We start from the raw sequence: 23,611 nt of genomic DNA, 5'->3' as shown, positions 1-23,611 counted from the left end.
AGGAGTACGTCAAGGCTGTGTATTGTCACCCTGCTTATTTAACTTATATGCAGAGTACATCATGAGAAACGCTGGGCTGGAGGAAGCACAAGCTGGAATCAAGATTGCCGGGAGAAATACCAATAACCTCAGATGTGCAGATGACACCACCCTTATGGCAGAAAGTGAAGAAGAACTAAAAAGCCTCTTGATGAAAGTGAAAGAGGAGAGTGAAAAAGTTGGCTTAAAGCTCAATATTCAGATAACTAAGATCATGGCATCTGGTCCCATCACCTCATGGGAAATAGATGGGGAAGCAGTGGAAACAGTGTCAGACTTTATTTTTGGGGGCTCCAAAATCACTGCAGATGGTGACTGCAGCCATGAAATTAGAAGACGCTTACTCCTTGGAAGGAAAGTTATAACCAACCTAGATAGCATATTAAAAAGCAGAGACAATACTTTGCCAACAAAGGTCCATCTGGTCAAGGCTGTGGTTTTTCCAGTGGTCACGTATGGATGTGAGAGTTGGACTGTGAAGAAAGCTGAGCGCCGAAAAATTGATGCTTTTGAACTGTGGTGATGGCGAAGACTCTTGAGAGTCCCTTGGACTACAAGGAGATCCAACCAGTCCATCCTAAAGGAGATCAGTCCTGGGTGTTCACTGGAAGGACTGATGCTGAAGCTGAAACTCCAATACTTTGGCCACCTCATGCGAAGAGCTGACTCACTGGAAAAGACCTTGATGCTGGGAGTGATAGGGGGCAGGAGGAGAAGGGGACAACAAAGGATGAGATGGCTGGATGGCATCACCAACTCGATGGACATGAGTTTGAGTAAACTCCGGGAGTTGGTAATGGACAGGGAGGCCTGGCGTGCTGCGATTCATGGGGTCGCAAAGAGTCAGACATGACTGAGCGACTGAATTGACTGAGGCCTAGTACAGGCTCTGAAACTTAAGACTGAACACATTGTTCAAACTCTTCAAATTGATGATTTCCTCATCAGTAAAATGAAAATATCCCCAGCCCACCTCACTGGTTGTTTCAATTGCTACTGGTGGCACAGGAGACAACAATAATATGACCTCTAGTACATAAAGATGGGGAAATCAATCTGAGAGTTAACTTAATAGTATCAATTCACAATTCTCTCTGAGAATATATAAATACATTATAGAAAAGTATGGGACCCAAAATTCTAATCTACACGATCTTACGTTTTATTTAGGAAAGAGCAGAGTATAACTTCGAAATCTCGAAATAATCTACTTAAAGAAACAGAAGGAAGAATTATTAATCTAAAACATAGAAAAAAGAAACCTAAACAACCAGAGGGTGGTAACACTCATCCAACCAGCAGGGTACAGGGTGCCTCTCGGGTAGTAGGAACATCTGTCCACCTGAACTGTAAAGATGTATGTATCATAGCTGGCTTGCAAAGCCTGGCCTATTCAAGTTCTAATAACAGGCATCAGAATCACCCATGAAGTTCTGAAAACTACAATTTCAAGTAATCAGAATCCCTGGCTTCAAAGACCACATAATTAAAAAGTATATATGAATGTTCAAGTTGCACTGATACATTTTTGTATCAGATAAAACATCTAGGGATGGGACCAGGAATGTATGTACACTCTGCAAAATCTCCCAGGCGATTCTGATGTGTATCTTCATTTTGGAACCAGTGCATTAAACACTGGAATCATCAACTTCCCTTGCTCTGACTCCATGCTAAGCAAGCAAAGGTTTGATAATCTTCTACTGGACAATATCTACAACATGAGAATTAAAGTCATTTAAGAGCCGAACTTCTAATTGCAAATTAATAAAATTGATAACATGTAGCATGTGACCTCATTTGTGATTCTGCTTCTGAGGAATGCCCAAAATTCAGGTCTCTAAGTCTAGAGTCAAGGAAAAGACCTTGACTCACTCATTGTAGTTTACTAGAGTAAATGTCCCTGGAGAGAGGTCTTTCAGCAAATTTCAGCATGATATCCTTTTATTCATCAAAACACTGCTTTTAACATTTTAAACTATAGGGGAGTAGTACAGGATGAAATGAGAGCATGAAACTGAAATCTCTTTCTAAACTGAATGTTATTCAAATGTCAGATATTAGGAGCAGTTGAAGATGGATGACAATTATGAACCACAAATCTGCATGACACTGTTGAGGAAAAGAAACAACATTAAATCTGTAAGGCACAGTTTAAGAACCTAGCTGGTCACTTCAGGATGATAAATGAGCTTGGTCATCTGGATGCTTAGCCAAAAACATTGTTTGAAGAACCAGAGATTCATTTCAATTGTTTCCCTAAGGACACAATCAAGCATTGTAACTAGCAGGCAGAGAGTGTCCAACTCTCATTTGTGAAGATAACTCATTTGAACATATTTTCATCATCAATTAACCTGTTACCTCACACTAAGCAGTGCACAAAAAAAAAACCTCCTTCTGCTTATATTGTTATCACTCTTGAGCTATAAAATCAGCAAAATAGCTTAAATAAGCCTTGGTTTGAAATCCAGAAATTTTACTTTTACAGAAGCCAATGGGCCTTTCTATTCCAAGCCCTTGGTCCCTTTGCTCAAAACCTCACCAGCAACCTGTATTCCTGTATCATGCAGAGACTTCAAGGATTCAGCCTTCTTTCCATGCCTCTCAGTACCTGTCATCACCCATAAGCCTATCTGACGAGGAAACTACATTTTGAAATAACTTAGGGTTCATCCCGACCCTCTTTGACAAAAACCTTACTATCTAAATGCAGAGTGGGCAATCCTCAAATGTTACTCTCCTGTTGTCCTAAGACAACATATGGGCTACTTTCAGTTTAAAGGCTTTAATCTAATCATGACAGAGAAAGAGATAAAAATAATAATGGGGAAGCTAAAACATTTGCCTTCTTTTATTAAGTTTTCAGTATGGTTCCTGAATCTCTTTTAAGGTGGTAAATATAAATGAATTAGTTCTTTTATCTTCTTCAGTTCATTTTTACTCTTCCAAGAGTCAAGTTCACCAAACTTGTTTCCTCATAGTGTTGCTGACACCTTTACATTATGTGCTCTTACACCCATGCACAGCAGTATTATACATCTACAATATTACAGATGCAATAAATACAGAAGGAAAAGTCGCCTTTATCTCTTTTATTTCTGGAGCCTCTAAACCAGGTTAACACCCATTCCATGCATGCAATGTTTAGATGGTTGCTTGCTACTTACCTTAAAACAAGAAGCTCGATACAGTAGTTGCACAACATGACCAATACTTGTTTTCGATGCCTGAGGAAATCTTGGTTCTAGTCTTTGCACAACAAAAAGTACCAGAACTTTCCTTGAGAGAGCAGAACCATCTTCTAATGCCAGCAACACCAACTTCAAAGCCTCTTCTTGCATAGCTGTAAGTAAAGAACATGAGTTCATGATAAATGAGGAGCCCTGCAGATCATGCCTGTCACAGACTTCTTTGGATATTAGCTTATGGTGGTTCACTATCTCCAGTATGCAAATACTTAGCACAAAATGAGAACATCATACACACACAAATATAGTTTACTTAGAAAGTAATCAAGCAAAAGAAGAGTCCTACTAAACAACCAATCAGAATACACGTAAACAGATTTTAAACAAAACATATCCTCTACAGCTTTGTAATAGTCAACTAGATAATCATAATGTTGAAGTGAAAAAGGCCCTTGTTAATAAAACTCACAGAGCTACTCTGACAAATAACATGTGAAGGACATACAGTAAATAAATGGTAATTTTTTTATGCTTGAGACTGTTGCTTTGCCTGTCAGAAGTATTTTGTATATGATTTAAAAGTGGTATTAGCTACTGGATGCAATACCTAAAGGCATCAATTTGTGTTGCTTTCCAGCCAGGGAGGTAAAAGTATAATCTGAATCTAATCATAAGGGGACATCAAAAAAAACCCCAAATTAAGAACATTCTATAAAATAACTGCCTGTAATCTTTAAGAATAGCAACATTAGACAAAGAAAGACTGAGGAATGGTACTGTTAAAGAAAAGTAAAAAGAGGTGTGATAGTGTCTTCCCTGGCAGTCCAGTAGTTAAGACTCTGCATTTCCACTGCAGAGGGTATGGGTTCAATCCCTGGTCGAGGAAATAAAGATCCTGCATGTCACATTAACGGCTGTGACAAATAAATACATGACATCATCTTAGACTCAATCATAAAATGAAAAAACTTAATGCCATAAAAGATATTTCTGGAATAACCAACAAAACTGGAATATGAGTTTTAACAAATGTTAAATTTTCTGAATTTGATGAATGTATTGTTTTTAATAAGAAAAAGACTTACGTGTAAGCAGTAAAGAGGGCATGAAATAGGCAACCTACTCTCAAATGGTTCAAAAAGGAAAGAAAGTGAACTATGTAACAAATACAGCAAAATATTACAAATGAGTGAATATGGATAAAGAGTACAAAGGAATTCTCTGCATTATTCTTGTTACTTTTTGGGTAATTTGAAATTATTTTAGAATTAAAAAGTGAAAAATATACTGGTCCTCAATGAAAACAATGGAACTAGATTACCTAGAATCTAGATTAAAAATCAAATCCCTTCTTTTTCCAAGTGAGACATCAAGGCTCAGAAAAGTTAAGTGACTAGGCCAAGTTTCACAATCAGTAAGCAACACAATTATAACTAGAAACAAGGACTTTTTAAAAATTGAGGTAAAATTCACGTAACATAATATTAACCATTTTAAAGTAAACAATTCACAATGTTATAAAACCATCACCTTGATCTAGTTCTAAGACATCTTCATCACCCGACAGGAACTCAGTAACCATCAAGCGGTCACCCCCCATACTACTGACCCCTGCAGCCTCCAGCAACTACTAGCCTGATGTCTAGTTCTATGGAGTGACGTTTACATATGCAGAATATGTGACCTGTTCCCTGGCTTCCTTCACTTAAAGAAACATTTTCAAAGTTCATCCACATGTGGTATGTATTGGTATCTCAATCCTTTCTATGGCTAAATAATACAGTATTTATAAATATACCACACACTGGTTATCCATTCATAAGAACTGACGGGATGTCTGGATTGCTTCCACCTTTTGACTATTGTGAGTAACGCTGCTATAAATAAATACTCATGCACAAATCAGTTTGAATACCTGTTTTCAGTTCCTTTGGTATATACCTAGGGGTGGAAATGCTGGATCATAAGGTAATTCTACATTTAACTTTTTTTTACATTTAACTTTCTGAGGAACAGCCAAATTGTTTTTCCACAGGGACTGCCTCATTTTACATTCCCAAGTTCCCTAACATCCTCAATTAACACTGTTTTTCCCCCACTTTTTAAATTACAGACAGCCTAGTGGATATGAAATGGTTATCTCATTGTGATTCTGATTTGCATTTCTTTAATGACTGATGACACTGAGCACTCTTCATGTACTTTTTCGCCATCTATGTATCTTCTATGTAGAAATATTTATTTAAGCCCTTGGTCCATTTTTAAATTGTGCTATTTATTATCTTTTTGAGTTTCAGAACACAGGATATTTGATAACTAGTCTAGTGCTTCTTAGGCTTCCATGGTAGCCCACTGTTAAGAATCTGCCTGCAATGCAGAGGATGTGGATCCCTGGGTCAGGAAGATTTGGAGAAGGAAATGGCAACCCACTCCATTATTCTTCCTAGACAATCCCATGGACAGAGAAGGCTAGCTGGCTACAGTCCATGGGGTCACAAGAGTCAGACACAATTTAGCAACTAAACCAACACAGCACCTAGTGCTTCTTAGATAAGGCAAATAAACATGAGGAAATATCCACAGGTAGCATTCTCAAATTATATATAAATATGAATTTTCAAAATTATTTTTCAATTTAACTGTATTATGTAAAATAAAACATATACAAAAGTAGAGATAACATGCATTCATAATACAGCTGCTGTCAGTAAGGGTTCATCTACTCATTACTCAATTTTCTAGTTTGTTCTAGCTGGAGTGGTTTAAAGTAAATCCAAGATAACATAGCACTTTATCCTTAAATAATTCATTATGTATTTCTAACAGGTAAGCACTTTAAAAAAATTAACATAACACTATTACCATGTCTAAAAAAAGAAATGTATTTCCTTGATATCATCTAATATCCAATCCATGCTGAATTTTCTCCCACTGTCTTAAAATTTCCTCTTACAGTTGGTTTCTTTGAGTACGAAGCCAAAGTCCATATGTAGCTTTTGGTTCGTATGTCTTCACGCTTAACAAGAAAAACCTATACTAGTTTCCCCCCACTCTCCCACCCTCCCATTTAGAACAAAATAACTGGTTGCAGAAACAATAATTTTTCTAAACAATATCCCACATTCTCAATTTCATTTTAATTTTGTGCTTTTTTTTATGGTATGCCTTTATCCTCCTTATTTCATGTAAACTAGAGACTTGATTCGATTTGGAATAAGATTTTAGCTTTTCGGGGCTTTTTGGGGGGTCAAGCATACTTCTTATTCTGTGTATCATATAGAGAGGTATGTAAGACCTAGATGTCTCACTTTCAGTAATATCAAGATTCATCACTGGGTTTAGGCCTTTTGCATTTACTAACCTTTCATCTACTGGTTTTAATAGCCAATAGTAATTCTTACCTAGATCCATTAATTCACCTGATGTGATTTTTCTAACTTTAACATTTTTTTTCCTAAATTTATTAGCTAGAACTCTGCTAAAAGAGAAACTTACCCTCAAAATTCTGAGAAACTGTCCTTGAAAGCAATCTAAAAAGGCATGATTTTTTTCTATTCCTTTTCCAATTTTTAGCATAATGTGCTGGTGCTGTAGCAACTGCCAAAGATAACCAATTAATTTTTTCTGTACTCATACTACAAGATCATGAATTTTTACACATTTTATGTTTTTTAATTCATTATAGTCATTATTCATTTGGAAGTTCAAATTGTCCCACTTTTGTCCAGTGGGAGCCTTTTCAAACTGTGTCCTTTTGACAAGATTCCGATGGTCTTTAACAGCTTTTTTACTTTTTAGCACAAGACTTCCCAGGCTCATCTTGTACTTTTCTACCCTAGAACTAGGATAAGACATTTATTCAAAGAGCCCTACTTCTTTTTAGTATGAAATGCTATCTGGGTGCTAGGGCTATTCATTCCTTTCAAGCTTTTACAGTGGACAGTTAGGAAATACTTATTTTCTAGAAAAAGAAAAAGAAATGAGTCTGTACTTATTTGCCAATTAAAATTTAAGGATGCAGGCTTTTTACATAAATTATTTGATTTCATACTTATATCTCTTTTTAAATGTCAAAAATCTTCATTTCTGATGGCATTAATATAACTACTTACTTGCTGTATCCTAATTCACTTCAAAATAACAATAACAGTATGACTAGTAAATACAATCTAGGATTGTCAATTTTTTAATTGGGTTGTTGGTATTTTTCTTCTGAGTTTTTACAAGTACCTAATTATATATTGGGCTTTCCTGGTGGCTCAGATGGTCAAGAATCTGCCTGCAATACAGGAGACCTGGGATCAACCCTTGGATTAGGAAGATCCCCTGAAGGAGAACATGGCAACCCACTCCAGAATTCTTGCCTGGAGAATAATCCTCATGGACAGAGGAGCCTGGTGGGCTATGGTCCATGGGGTTGCAAAGAGTCAGACATGACTGAGCAACTAAACACAACACACTTAGGTGTTAGTTATATAAGCCCCTTGTACGTGATATTATATAAATATTTCCCCAAGTTTCTCTTTTTTTTTTTTTACTTTTCTTATGAGGCTTTATTATAATTTCAAAAAATTATATAGTCAAATATCAATCTTTTCTGTAACTGCTTCTGGATTCGGAGTCAAAGAAAAGAGTGTTTTCTATTTCTAGGTTATAAAGGAATTCACTCTTATGTTCACCTTTCTTGTTGTTGAGTCACTCACGTTACACCTGACTCTTTGCAACCCCACGGACTACAGTGTATCAGACTTCCCTGTCCTTCACCATCTCCTAGAGTTTGCTCAAACTCATGTCCACTGAGTTGGTGATGCCATCCAACCATCTCATCCTCTGTCATCCCATTCTCCTCCTACCCTCAATCTTTCCCAGCATCAGGGTCTTTTCCACAGAGTTGGCTCTTCTCATCAGGTGGCCAAAGTATTGGAGTTTCAGTTTCAGCATCAGTCCTTCCAATTCAGGGTTGATCTCCTTTAGGATTAACTAGTTTGATCTCCCTGCTGTCCAAGGGACTCTCAAGAGTCTTTCCCAGTACCATGGTTTGAAGGCATCAATTTTTGTGCACAGGCTTCTTGATGGTCCAACTCTCACAGTCATGCATACACAACTACTGGAAAAACCACAGCTTTGACTATATGGACCTTTGTCGGCTAAATGATGTCTCTGCTTTTCAATACGCTGTCTAGGTTTGTCAAAGCTTTTCTTACAAGGAGCAAGCATCTTTTAATTTCATGGCTGCAGTCACCATCTGCAGTGATTTTGGAGCCCAAGAAAATAAAGTCTGTCACTGTTTCCATCTTTTTCCCCATCTATCTATCATGAAGTGATGGAACTGGATGCCAAGATCTTAGTTTTCTGAATGTTGAGTTTTAAGTTTTTATTACCTATATAATTTATTTTTTAATCATAAGTATTTCTAACCTATTTAAAATTTATGTAGCTAGGGAATATAAGAAATACGTTCATGCAAAAAAAAGAAATACATCAAATTTTATCTTTTTCCACATGTCTATCCAGTAGTCCCAATGCCACCTAAAAAGTTTCCTTCACAGAAATAAATTATTCCTAGCCTATATAGTTCTAAATCAGAAAGGTAAAACAATAAGATATCACAGAAAAGTACTTCATAACCTGGGAATAGGTATAAGATTTTTTTAAAAAAAGAATGCAGTTGATAGTAACTATAAAAGAAACATCCTCTGGTGATTCTCATTTTTTCTAATAATTTTTCTGTTTCCCAATTTTAAAGACAATCATGAACTTTTAATTTTTTTCATAAAAACAAAGTTTACTTTTCCTTTACTACCTGTGCAATATCAGGCCTCTCTCTAATTCAGTTTTCTAATTTGTAAAGTTGGATCTGTGTCACTTAGAGACTGTTGAGAATTAAACAAGAAATTTATTCAAAAATCCTATAGCACTGTTCATCATATAAGTTATGATTAATAAAAACTAGCTGGGACTTCCCTGGTAGTCCAGTGGTTAAGAATCCACCTTCCCGTGCAGGAGACATGGGTTCGATCCCTAACAGGGGACTAAGATCCCACAGCTGTGGGGCAACTTAAGCCCATGCTGAACAAGAAAAGCCCATATGCTGCAACTAGAGAAAGCCTGTGCGCTGCAATGAAGACCCAGTGCAGCAAATACAAACACGTCAAGCACCCCAAGGTAGGGTGGTTATTATAAAAATTTTTTAAAAAAAATTTATCTTTCATTATGTTAAAATTTGTATGTATAAATCAGAGCATTCTCACCTACTCCTGGAAACTGGCACCCTCCAGCCCTGATAGCCAGTAAGACAGTGATCCATCTTACCTGGCCCTAGAAACTGGCACCCCCGAGCCCTGACGGCGGCCCACAGGTTGGCAGACAGCTGCTGAGGGTTCTGGTGCTGCAGTATCAGCTCCGTCACCGTCCTCTCTCCCAGGGAGCGCGCGGCTCGGATGGCCCTTACACGGCCTTCCTCCTCCACCAGCTGACAGTTTACAAGCGTCACCAGTTTCCTCTGCATCGGACGGCTCAGTGCACTCTGGTTCAAACTAGCTACACCTTCAAGAAAAAGGACACTACAGTTTTTTTCAATTAAAATAAAAAAGTCAATTTCATTATCTATTTAATAAAAAGACCTAGTATTCAACTATTAAGCCACAATTTCTAGTGAGTTCCTTATAAGGTACTTTCATTTTTGACAATGAATGTTCTGTCCCTGTTTATTACTATTCTGTGGTAACTGGAATCTAAATTTCAATTACCTCAAATGTTATTTGGGTATCCTTTTCTCTGGGTTATATGTGTCCCACAAAAGACAACAATTTGGGTTTTTTTAAGTCTATTCTTCATCTTTACTAAAACCACTGAAGATAATTTTGGAGATAAATGAAAAGTTAAATCTAAAAGTAACGATTAACAACACTTTTGTTCTGCTTTACTGTATTCAAGACATTTAGAACACAGCTCCAGGACAATACCTTAAATCCAATTCCCTTTTTGACTAAAAGATACTGCTCCAGCAATTGTTCCCTCTCTCCTACATCAATTGTTCCCTTTCTACTTGATCATTTGCATCAACATACAGTAAGAACAGCATGCTGTTATTTTATACACCTTAAAAATAAATCTTTTTATTCATCCCTTTACCACCACCCCTCTGCACCATGTCTTTCCTCCATTTTGTAGCAAATCCTCTAGTGTTGCTTATATTCACTATCTCCAAATCCTTGCTTTACAATCTTTAAAACCTACTGCAATCAAGTTTTTGCAACCATCACTTGACCAAAACCGATCCTCATGACAAGACTTACCTCCACTTTGCTACATCAATGGTCAATTCTCAATCCTTATCTTATTTGACCTTTCAACAGCACTCAACACAGATCACACCTAACTCCTTTAAAAACATTCTTTATCAGGCTTCCAGAACACCGCTTTCTCTTAATTTTTTCCTTCCTTCATCTTTTCCAGTCTTCTTTGCTGATCTCAACTTTTTTCTTGACTTCTTAATGTTAAATGGCCTAGGACCCAGTTCTTGTTTTCTATACTCACTACTTATGTAATCTCATTCAGTCTTACTGCTTTAAATACTATTTACGCTAATGACTCCCCAAAATTACAGCTCCTATACCTACTCCTTAACATACATTCACCGGTTACTCAATAGCATCAGAGTGAAGACTTGATATAACCAAATTCAACATAACCAAGACTGAACTCTTGATCTTCTTACCTAAACCTGACTGACCTACAGAACTCCTTGTCTAAGTTGATGGTAACTTCTCTTTCCAGGTGCTCAGGCCCCAAAACTCAAGAATTACACTTGACTCAGCTCTCTGTCCCGTGCCCCACATCCAGTAATTTAGGAAATCCTTCTGACTCTACCTTCAAAAATCATCCAGACTGTCTACTTTCCACTACCTCCACTGCTACTAACCCTGTCCCATTAGCCTATTATCCAATACCCTGGTCCCAACTCTGCCCTTCTGCACTGAATTCTCAACAGAGCAGCTAGGGTGACCATTTCACCATTAGTCAGATCATGTCACTCCTCTGCTCAAAACTCTAGAGTAATTCCCCAGTTTCACTCGGAGTAAAAGTTCAGCTTTAAAAAGGGCTGCAAGTCTGTACATCATCTGGTCTCACCATTTTTCTTCTACCCCATAATGCTTTCATCTACCCCATACCCTCACACATTCTGCTCCAGGCACACTTTCCTGTTGTTGTTTTTTGAAGATAATACGCATGTCTTGGGGACTTTGCTATTTCCTCCGCCTGGAACAGTCTTTTGCCAGGAAACTACATGGTTAACCGCTTCATCTCTTTTATCTCAAGTTCAGAAGCTACCATCTTAACAAGGTCTACACTAATCACCTTGTTTAAAATTGCAACCCACCCTTTTCCCCTCACTCTGACATTTTTTTTTTCATTCTGACATCTCTGACCATTTAACTGTATTGTTTTCTTTCGACAGCAAATATCATTTATAACATACTATACAATGTTTTTACTACACTTGTTTATTATACTTTCTTTTTCCAAAACATAAGTGCTATATAAGGGCAGACATTTTTACTAAATGTTTTCAGTAAGTGCCTGGTACTGACTACATGCTCTTTAAGTATCTGTTCCATGAACGAATGAGGTAGATAGGATATACTTCTCAAGGAAGTCACTATGTCCAAAATATCCAACAGTGCAAAACATAGAGCACATTCAAAATAAATATTTGATTAATTCATTCACTCAACTTTTTATTTTATCTATGACTTGCCAGTTACTGAAGATGGAGTGATAGAATTCCATTTCTGTCACAGCACTTACTGCACTTCTTTGCCCATCTAATCAACGGACTATGGGGTCCAGGAAGACCCTAGCCACTGTAAGTGCGCCATAAAATTTTAATAAATGACTGAATAAATACATGAAATTGTCTTAGTAGGATTCATTAAAGCTAATATTCTGCTATGGCACCATTAGTTTAATATAAAAAAATGTATAAATCTCAACATATCTGATGAATTCTTAAATTAATAGCAATATTATCTCCAGAAAATAGTATAATGTTCTCAATCAAAATGACGTCCATGATCTCTCCAAGCAATCTCATTTTTCAAAACTAAAAATTATTTAATAGGGTATCAATATCAAGTATTTCAAAGTTAATGTATTGGCCTACTCACCCATAAAAATACTTACCTTTACCTCCACTTAGTGGTTTTAAGTAGAGCGCCAAATCTTCAACACATTTCTTTGCAACCTCATAGTGTTTGTTCTCACCTAAATTACTTAACTTGACTGACTGATGATCTGGTACCTAAAAACAAAAAAAAAAACTGAAAATACATTCATCTAATTCATGCAATTGTTAACTTTACATTTGATGATAATCTTGGTGAGTATAAACTTCTAATACAGACACAATACATCAAACAAGTTTAAGTAAAATTAAAGCCAAGTACCTAGCCAAACTGCTTTCTAAGAACCAAGGATATCATACTTAACAGCATGGATTCGGTGAATTACTGAGAGGGAAAAATAGGCAGTAACTAATTGTACTGTATCCATGTTATTCCTTGGGGATAACAATGCTATAACTCAGAAAAGTGCTAACATTAGGAAAGGCTATAGAAAGTCATACAGGTTCTCTGTGTACTGCTCTTGCAATTAAAAAAAAAAAAGGCATATCAAAATAAAAAGTAGGAAAAAAGGGAGAACTTTCCCCCCTTTAACACCTTCTTCCTATATAACTTACTTACTATATTTTTCATGATCTGTCCCACCTTGTTCTCAATGCAAGGTCAAAGCTTGGGTAAAATTCTGGGCAGCTCTGCAATTTCTACAAGTGATCTTTAATAAATTATTTAACTGTTCCAAGTCATGGTTTCTTTACCTGCAATATGAAGATGAAAATCCCTATCTCATAGTGCCATTATGAAAACTCAGTTTAATCCAACAAGTATTTATATTCATGGAGTGCTTACCACGTGCCAAGCAGTTCTAGGCACTAGGTACCTATCAGTGAGCAAAACAGGCAAAACATTTCTTGCCATAGCTTACATTCCAGTAAAGAGAATACATGGCTGATAAATAAAAATAATTAAATAGCATGACAGAAGATGATCAGTAAAAATTATACAGCAAAGATAAGGGGGATTTGAGAGTGTTGGAGGGGGACTACAATTTGAACAAGGGTGGTCAGGATAGGTTTCCTGTGAATCATGACATCTGAAAAAGAAATGAGTATCTTAGGCAAAATAGCACTCACTGCAAAAGCCCTCAGGTGAGAATATGTATGGTGTATGTGACAACTGGTTAGCAGGCCAGAGTGGCTTAAGCAGAAAGACTGAGGACAGTGCAGGAGCTGAGGGTGAAAAGGTAATGGAAGTCACGTAAAGATCTGCAAAATTATTTAAGGACCAACTGAAAGAACATTTTTAAGTAAAAGAAAAACACAATGTCTGACCTACGTGCTGTGTGCTTAGTCGCTCACTCATGTCCAACTCTTTGCAACCCCATGCACTATAGCCCGCCAGGCTCCTCTGTCTATGGGGATCCTCCAGACAAGAATACTGGAGTGGGTTGCCATGCCCTCCTCCAGGGGATCTTCACAACCCAGGGACTGAACCCAGGTCTCCCACACTGCAGGCGGATACCAACTGAGCCACCAAGGAAGCCCAAGAATACTGGAGTGGGTAGCCTATCCCTTCTCCAGGGGAACTTCCCAACCCAGGAATTGAGCCGGATCTCCTGAATTGCAGGTGGATCCTTTATCAGGGAAGTTCCACCTGATCTATAGCAGATGCTAAATAAATGATAGCTTAGTATTATTACAAATAATCTGTGGTATTTTATTGGATCTAAGACGCCACTGCCTGCAAGAGGCACCATTATTTTATGCACCCTTAAGGAAAAAACTGCTAATTAAATTATGACACATTGTTGAATATGTATTTGTCTTGATTTCACAAAGTCTTAACTGGATTATGAACAGTGAAAAGAAATTGCTTTAAAAGAAAAACCTCAAATATCAAGACACTAAAAGAATGGAGTATTCTAATTCACTGAATTCTCTAAGAAGTGATTAATCAGAAAAATCCTTACTTTCTTGCTTTCATATGTAGTACTAAAATTGTAGTATTAAAATATGTAGTACATGATGTACAGAATTTCATCTTCCTCCTCACCTGTAAAATGGGGATAACTACCTGAAGAGCTATGACAAGATAATAGATGTGGACTGTTTACCAGCATACCTAAAACGAAGAAGGCCCTTATTAAATAGAAATTTTTATAAATCTAGGGTCTTGCTGATTCAGTAAAATGATAAATAAGAAATGTTATTTTTATAGCATATGCACAAAAGCAGAAACTGCAGAATTTGTTAGACACTCTAGAAATTAGTTTTCTATATATACATCTTATATATGTATATATACCTATATAGATCTATTTTCTTATTATAATATCATCCTAAAAGTCAGGCGAAGTTTTAAGGAAAACCAAAAAACCTCCACTTAAGGGTTCTATCTAGATGGTCGATCTCCAGCTAAAGCTTTGATTATATTTCTTTTCATATCACCTGATGATTATCTATTTATACATGCTTATACAAAAATGTTTCTTACCCACCAAAATCACTTAAAAACATGTTTTGACGACAGTAGTGAATACAAAGACGTATATAACTAAATGGAATTTCTAGTTTTGCATAAAGATTTATGACATTATCTAAAGAAAATCATTTGCGGAATAATGCAAATCAGGTATGAGGAGTATTTTTTATGCCTTGAATATCCCTAATCATACTTTGTATCCCCTAATGAACAAAGTTCTATTATTACTTATACCACATAAGTAAAATCTTGAAAGGTTACCTGGGCTCCAACTAACTGGAGAAGTGCGAAGTTGACAGGAAGCACATCAATGTCTGTGTTGATGGCAGTCTGGTCAAAAGGACAAGCTTTTCGGTGAAGTTTATTCAAGCAGGTCTTGCAAACAGTGTGTGAACAACCTAAACTGATGGGTTTGTGCACGTTCTCATCAAATTCATTATAGCAGATTGGACAGGACAGAAATTCTGTCCATTGAGCTGCCTGCACAGGCATTGTGGAAGCTGGATGCTCGGGTTAGCAGTCTAGCAGATCATTATTTTGCTGTGTAGTGTTTTGTAAGCTGGAAATGGACAAAAGTAAGAATTAACCACATATTCATCATTCACCTTTCAAGGGTTAACTGCTTAAGTCAACCATCAAGCTTCAAAATGTAAAACACTTCTGAATAATTCTATACACTTTTCACATCTTTTCTTTACATCTATTTGCTGGATTAATTAAATTTCTGAAAATTCTGTGGCTAGAAACAATATCCTAACAGTGTTCCTTTCAACTAAACATATTTATGTCAGCTGCTCATTAAAGCTTCCATGTATTTTTCTTAATGACCACATCAAATAAGCAGATTAACTATTAATACAATTTCATTTTTATAATTTCATTTTGTAAATATGAAATTTTACAATTTTTTAGAATTTTTAAAATTTCATTTTTAGAATTAATTTTTTTAAGTGTTTCCCTTGGATATCTACTACCACCAAATGTATTATGATACAAGAGTTAGTGAACTTTGGAAGTATTGATCCAAACAAAATCATAATGAGTCAGGAGTGAAGGAACAGCTTTGCCACCTGAATGACCAAATCAGTGGAGGATTCAAGTTGGCAGCTTCACAAAAGAGGAACTCTCTGGTAAGGACGTCACTATGAGGCTAAGGCACTAAAAAAAGTATGAAAGAAAACTGTAATGACAGAGTTGTTATCCACAAATGAAAGAATAATGCTAACCTTAAAATAATAGTACCAAAGTTATAAAAAAAAAAAAATAGGAAAGAAAAGAAGAAATGACAAATCTTGAAAGTGAAGTGAAGTGGCTCAGTTGTGTCCGACTCTTTGCTACCTCATGGACTGTAGCCTAGCAGGCTCTGTCGTCCATAGAATTTTTCAGGCAAGAATACTGGAGTGGGTTGCCATTTCCTTCTCCAGGGGATCTTCCCAACCCAGGGATCAAACCCGGGTCTCCCGCATTGCAGGCAGAGGCTTTCCCATCTATGAACCACCAGGGAAGCCTGGTGAATTGAATGTAGTTCCCTGTAATATTTTTGACAAAACATACCATTCAGTGATACACACACACACACACACACAAAACCAAAAACAATCAGGTCCAAGGAGCAAGATGTAGAAGAATAAAATAATATTCTTATCTTATAATTCTAAATAGAAAAACAGCAAAATACAGTTGACCCTTGAACAACACAGGCTTGAACTACCCAGGTCCACTTACACATAGGTATCTTTCAACAGTAAATACTCAGTACTACATAGTACGTCATTGACTAAATCCACAGATGCAGAGGAACCACGGATAGGACGGACAAATATAATTTATATGCGGATTAATCCCAACATTATTCAAGGGTCAACTGCATAAATTTCTATCTTTATATATGCATATGATTAAAAGGTACATGGGGAAAAAATGACAGTGATTCTTTTCTTATTTCTAAGATTAAAATGCTCTATAATTTTTAATAAACTAAAATATTCAGTATTAAAACATGTAATTTAAAATCTTTAGATATCTAACTTGAACACTACATTCACCAATTTTCTGCATCTTCCAATTCAAAACTTACGTAAGTCTAACAGAGGCTCTCTGGTGAACAAGAAATCTAGGTATTTAGGGCAATTAAACAGCCAATACTTTTATTTCATAAGAATGTTTACCAATACAAATATATGAGTACCACAGAAATTATATGCTTAAAAATGTAGTAAGATTCAGGATAGAAAAGTATGTAACTGATTCTCAAACAACCCCACACCCAAATGAAGTATTCTATTAACCTTTATTGTGCCTTTTATGTTCACAAAAACTAAGGTTTTAAAATGTATCTTGGTAAAAATGAAAGACTGAAGTTGTTGAGTAAAAAGCACCCTACACAAACTTTTCCTCAAACAGCCCCAATGTAAAGTATCTAATAACTTTATTTTCAAACAAGCCAAATCGTGCAAGTTACATTTACTTTATTTTACACATTACACTCTCACATTTCCACATCTATGAATGTCATCAACCTTAAAAACAGTTTGCTTTTAACTTTAGAGATGAGGACTAAGCAGGTGAACACATCACACCTTGAAACTATTCAACGTTTTTAATGTTCAGTGTTCTGGACTGTGGAATTGTACAAGGAAAAGGCCTGTAAGGAACAATGAATTTTATGTTAAATCTAGTACTGAGAGTCCTAATCTAGCTAATAACTTGAACTGATAAAATGTTTATCAAAGCAAGACACTGCATCTATTTTTTTCATAATGGCCACCTGTTTGGAAATGCTAATTCTATGGGTTAGGGTATCATGGGCCACTGGGTAATAGGAAACTAGCAGCAAATACTCTTTCCTTATTTAGTTTTCCAAGATTATCCCGAAATGCTTTACATTAAAGTTAATCAGTGGGGGATGAAAAGCCTTTAAGTTTGAACTGAACATAAAGATGCTATCTTGCATATTTTCACCTAATTTTGAAGTGTTTCAAATTATTCCAGAATACACTTTATAGTTTTATAATATCCCATATGTGTTACTAGGTTTAAGAACACCAGATGTTTTCATATAATTAATACTGAGAAATTCAATTTCTAGTAGAAATCAAACTAATATCTTTGAAAGAAAAAGAAAAAAATATGCCAAATTCTCCTTCTGTTATTGTCAGATTCTAACTTTCTGACAGAAAAATTAAAACTGAACTTTCCTTATAAGAAATGATTTGACCTTTTAAAATGTTTTTCCTTAGTACCACTGTTAAATACATTTTAGATGCTTTGATTACAATAGACAAAATTTTGTCTAAAACACTAAAATGTTTAGTGATGACAAAATTGACTTCTCATTCCTTTCAAAAGCACTTAGTAAATGTCTACCTAGAAAATATTTTTATAATTATCAAAAATGATAGAGAGCCTGTTTTTATCATTTATTTTTTAAAAGTATGTAAATGAATCATGACAAGCTAAGATATACATAGCAATTTATTTGAATCTGCGGAAATTTAAATTTCTAATAATATTTATATGTAATAGTGAAGTAAGTATCCAGCCTAAAGATACTGCCCAAACACCTCAAATTGAGATAAAATAGCTTTAAAAGCCCATATCTCTAGATATATAAAGGAACTACTTAAGAAAAACAAGTTAAATTCAAATTAAACTATTTGTATTAAGTAATTTCAGTTACTAAAACTGAAGAACAACAACAAGATAAAGCCTAAGAGTGAGAAACACTAAGAGAGACCTTAAACAGATTTTTACTCAAGTAAGTTTTCACGCTATAAGTTCCTTGCTATGAATACAAACTCATTAAAAAGGAAGAGTAATAGACATCTCTTATATGATGCAAATTAGAAATTGCTTTAGTAAAAGCAAACTGCTTATCAGCTAAGTACTTTCATTTTCTGTTACTAGTCTACCATGACATTATGCAAGTAGTCCAGGACTATGAAACTCGATTTTAAAATACCAGGTTAAGGTTTATGCCTCATTTACTACTGTACAATAGAAAAATAAAGCATTTTACATTTCTCTTTATGAAGATGTAAACATTAGGGCTCAGGTTTGTTAATTAAAACATTCATTGTTTTCATTTTAGTTCACCCATGTGAGAAACTTAAGCTACTTTAATGGACTGTAACAGCACTTCTCAATTCAGAAACCTTAAGAACAGTAGTTCTGGACTTAAAAAATTTTATTTAAAGCATCATAGGTACAATTTAGATCTTACTTTATAAAACTAACAAAACCAATGAAAATAATCTCTAAGATCTAAAACTCAGCATTCAAACATACGAAAAGGACTGGAAAAAAGGAAATGAATTACCATTTTAAAGACTGCTATTATATGTGCTTTAGTGTATGTTAGAAAAGACATGACCCAAGTTTTATTTCTAAAATCCACTGTTGTTGAACTCAGTTTTTTAATCAGTATGACATTTCACTTTCAATGCCTTCTATTAGAATAGTAAAGGGATAATTTTCTATTTTAATTAATATAACCAATAAAGTTTTACTACTTTAGTCATGACAACTTGAAAAATACTTTCTTGAGACAGAACTTACTCACTTATGCCTATTAAACAATGACCACTGGATAACTCCATCCGTCACATCATCAAAGTCTTTAGCCTTTTGGTTATTCTGATTATAAGAAGATAATCTAGCAGGAAATTTTTGACTTTCATATGTCTACTTCTATTCAGATGATTTATTTCTTGGAAAAGTAGGGATACTCTAGAGCAGCACTGTCCAGTAGAAATACAATGTGAGTCACAAGTAACTTAAAATATCTAGTAGTCACAATAAGGCAGGGGAAAACACATGAAATTAATTTTAATGATAATTTATTTAACCCAATTTATCCAAAATACCATTTCAACATGTAGTCAATGTAAGAAATTATAAATTATTTTTATTTTTTTGGACCAAGTCTCAAAACCTAACATGTATTTTACATTTATGGCACATCTCAATTCACACCAGCCACATTTCAAGTGTTCAAGTGCCACATGTAGCTATTGGCTAGCATTGGACAGTGCAACTCTAGAGTACTTACAATTACAAAGTAATAATCAAAACTAACTTTTATCAAAAATGTGAGGTTAAAGCGATATCTACACTTATGAAGGTTTTCATAAAACTAAAAAACTTGAGGATCATAAAGATGTTACTTAACATTTGAGGCTAGGTTTACAACATTATTTTAAATTTTCAGCTAGCTTTATTTTACTACATGCTTCCATTTTCCCATCAACAGAAAATGAAATTTTAATCTATTTCAAACAAAACAATAAAAAAGTACTTATTATAATGAGATCTGATTGTAAGTTTATTTAGCCTTCTTTGATATTGCATATAATGTGGAAGTTGTATTCCTGAATATAAAATTCTGGGGAAACAAAAATGCTTTCCCTCCCAAAACAATTTTTTTTTTTTTTACTTTCTCAAACTGGAATACACAGCAAATTACAAAAGCACAAAGTGAAATAATTAAAACATATGAACAAAGGACATAAGTTTTACATGTCAGGTTAACCCAACAGTAATAACAGATCAAGAATAACTCAAAGAATCCACTAATGAACATGACTGCAATTAAATTCTCAAATAGGTGCCAATTTGAATTATAACATCTGCTTTTTCTAAACATGTCTAAAATATATGTTTAACGTTTTATCCTTCCAGCTATTTTTCAAACTCTCAAAATTTGGAAAACATCAATTTCCAAATCAACAAAAACAGCAATACTGAAAGATGGTCTTTGACAGGATGTAATGGCATCGACTTCTTCAAGAACTGAATGTGGAAGTAAACAACATAAGAAAAGGATGTTATGCTAGAACAGTGGTGTAGCTCTTTCGACAGATTTGAAAAAATCCATGAACTCGTCTTACTGTTTCAAGAACCCACAACTAAATTTTGTATGCTTAACTATAAACAGGCTGCACAAAAGCGAACTAAAATATTTCTTTCTCTGCTTTTGAGTGTATCAATTTAGTGTAGCAACATTAACTTTCTCAGGTTAATCAAAAGTTCCTACCGGAACTTAAAAGTTTGACAAATACAAAAGCTGAAAAAAGATTACTTAAACACTTTATTTGGGATACAAAGTCATTCTAATCGCAGCTAGCGGGAGGAGAATAGGAATTAAAAAGGGGCCTAGCTAAGGGGAAAGTAGGAATTAAAAGGGAACCTAGGTGGTTATTTAAAAAAAAAAAGAAGGGTAGGAATCATGAAACGAGATCTACTTTATGTCAGTGATTACTTGAGACTATTTTGATGTCAAGGTTCTGTCTGCCGGTATCGTAAACTGTTCTGTGGTTCCAAGGATGGAAATGACAGCTACCTACCCCCATCTTCTCCCTTCCTGAAAGCTGAGAACAGAGAAAAGTAGAGCTGCTTCTGAGAAACAAAGATGCTTTCTACCATTCTTCTAAGATGGTGGAAGAGTCTCCTTAAGAGGCTCCCCCAAGAAGGAAAAATCAAAGAGGGAAAGAAGAAAACCATAGCAGAATTCTCTGGCTGTTTCATGCCATTGCTCCGTCACCACCACTCTGCAACCACTCAGGTCCGGCCCTCTCCCTCCCAGGAGGTTAAGCCCTCCCAGGGCATTGTTTGGCCGGGGTCCCTATTTAACACTCAGTCGCTTCCACCATCCCTGCATCTCGGGAAGCCGCAGGGCAGAGAGCCGAAAAGCTAGGAGAGGACTTGGTTTAGAGGACCCCCCTTCAACCGCACTCTTACTAACTGGTGTAGAAAAGGGAGGGAAGCCTGCCCTTTGCTTGGATGGGTTCTTTAGGGGCTGAAGCGTCCCCCCAGCTGGTGTCGAAGGGAGGTGGCCATTTGCGCCAGGCGCTCGGTACTGAAAAGCCCTACCGGGGCGAGGGGCCTCCTCCGGCCCGGGACTCCGGGCCCCGTCCGGGTGTCAGGTGCGGCCCTCAGTTCCCAACCCTCGGAGCACCGGAGACAACAACACAGAGGCCACGGGTTGAGACCAGTCTCCCGCCCGACCGCCGGGGACCGAGGACCCAGGCTGGGGCCCGAGCCGCATCGTGCCCGCCCCCGCCCTACCTGAGGGGGCCCGGGCGGGGTCGCTAAGGGCCGCTCCCGGGAGCCCCGCGACAGCGCGGCTCGGCGACGGAGGCGCCTCGTCTCGCCGGGGCAGAGCTCGGCGGCGGCTTCACGGCCTCAAACTCCATCGGGAGCTACAGGGACAGCCCCGTTGGCGGCGGCGGAGGCCGCGACGGGGCCTCCTCCTCCTCCCTCCGCCTCCGCCTCCTTCTTCTCCTCCCCCTCCTCACCACGGAGGCGGACCTGGAGGGATCCCGACCTAGCTCTCGCGAGAAGATACTGCCCACCTCACGCGAGATCACGCATGACCGGGACTTTGGGAGGTGGAAGAGAAGAGTAGCAACCCCCGCCACCTGGACTGCGCATCCGCTTTCCTCTCTTCGACTGAACCACCCCTATCACGTGACGAGGGAACCCTGGAGGACTGTGGGAGGTGTTGTTAGGAGACCTGGCAAGTCGAAGGGGTTGATGGGAAACTCCCTGAACATTCAGATGCGCCTCGAGCGAGCCTCTAGACTCTGCTTTGAGCCAGAGTCTGACTCACCTTGTGGAAGGTGTGGTATGGATTGAGCATAATCTGATGCATCTATATTATATTGTACTCACTCTCCCATAATCAAATGCTGACCGAATCCCCCAGGCCCTGCATCGAAGTGTCAAGCAAGCTCCCTATTTAAAAAATAAAAACAAGCATTCGTTTGCCTAGCATAACACCTTATCTCTTTTTTTAAACAGAGAATTCTGAATCCTTCAGAAGCTGGCAGAAGTCAAAATTCAATCAGATTCTGGCATTACTATCTCAAATATTTATTGAAGGATTTGTTCATGGTAAACTGTAAGGTAGAATTTATTATTTTTATAGATGAAGAAGCAGGCTGGGAATAGAGATCAGGGAAATAACATTAATGAACCTGTGGCATTAATACCATGTGGCAGGTCCTGAGTTAGGTAATAAAAATTTTAATCTATTTTGTTTCATGAGCTCATCAAAATATTCCTAAAAGGCAGATACAGTGTACTCTTACTGTTGAGAAACTGAAAAACACAAATTAAGAAAATGGCCGTGAATTTTAATTAAACTCAAGGCACTTTACAATGTAAAACCAGACGTCGAACAAAAATGTTTATGGAAGTAAATCCCCACAAATTAGAAGACATATGGAAAAGGAGTTTATAATGAGTTTAAATATACATGATTATTGCCCAGATGACAAAAAACCATCAGTTTTCCAAAAATATTGGCCACATCAAAGATTTTCTTACATGCATTTTTATCCCTTTCATTCTCTTTATGAAATATATGCGAAACCAAGAGAAAGGTTCCCAACAATCATTCATTTGGTTCACTCTTTTCCATTCAACTAGAGATGTATATATGCATATATATATATATTTTTTTTTCATGCCAATGGTCAGTGGTATGTGATAATGTGGTGAGATTTTTCACAGGTGATCTGATCACATTTAGCAATTCAATCCCAATTCTCCTTCCCTAGCACCACCTACACCTGCTTTACTTTCTTCAATTCCATTTTTAAAATCTGACACAGTACATTGGTTTTAATTGTTTACTGTCTGTCTTCAATACTTTACCCACCTGATGCAAAGAGCTGACTCATTGGAAAAGACCCTGATGCTGGGGAAGATTGAGGCTAGGAGGAGAAGGGGATGACAGAGGATGAGATGGTTGGATGGCATCACCAACTCAATGGA

General features: G+C 36.8%; 1 protein-coding gene across 3 annotated transcripts in view; it reads right to left on the bottom strand.

Annotated features, from left to right (window-relative positions):
- Positions 1–22,158, bottom strand: part of RC3H2 (ring finger and CCCH-type domains 2) — a 49,521-nt gene extending 27,363 nt beyond the window's left edge. For 2 of the 3 annotated variants that reach the window (XM_043916918.1, XM_043916920.1), the window contains exons 1-5: positions 21,899–22,155; positions 15,095–15,392; positions 12,417–12,534; positions 9,543–9,776; positions 3,210–3,385 (exon numbers count right to left, since the gene is read on the bottom strand). In XM_043916918.1, the coding sequence (XP_043772853.1) occupies positions 3,210–3,385; positions 9,543–9,776; positions 12,417–12,534; positions 15,095–15,325 (759 nt within the window). In that variant the 5' untranslated portion in view covers positions 15,326–15,392; positions 21,899–22,155. Of the gene's footprint in view, positions 1–3,209; positions 3,386–9,542; positions 9,777–12,416; positions 12,535–15,094; positions 15,393–21,898 lie in introns of all 3 variants that reach the window. The other variant, XM_043916919.1, reaches the window with a different exon arrangement.
- Between the last annotated feature and the right edge of the window lie 1,453 nt (positions 22,159–23,611).

Source organism: Cervus elaphus, chromosome 11 (assembly GCF_910594005.1).
Source record: "Cervus elaphus chromosome 11, mCerEla1.1, whole genome shotgun sequence".
Classification (NCBI taxonomy): Eukaryota; Metazoa; Chordata; class Mammalia; order Artiodactyla; family Cervidae; genus Cervus; species Cervus elaphus.
Note: the sequence above shows the minus strand (reverse complement) of the source record. Positions and strands in the feature narration are given on the sequence as shown.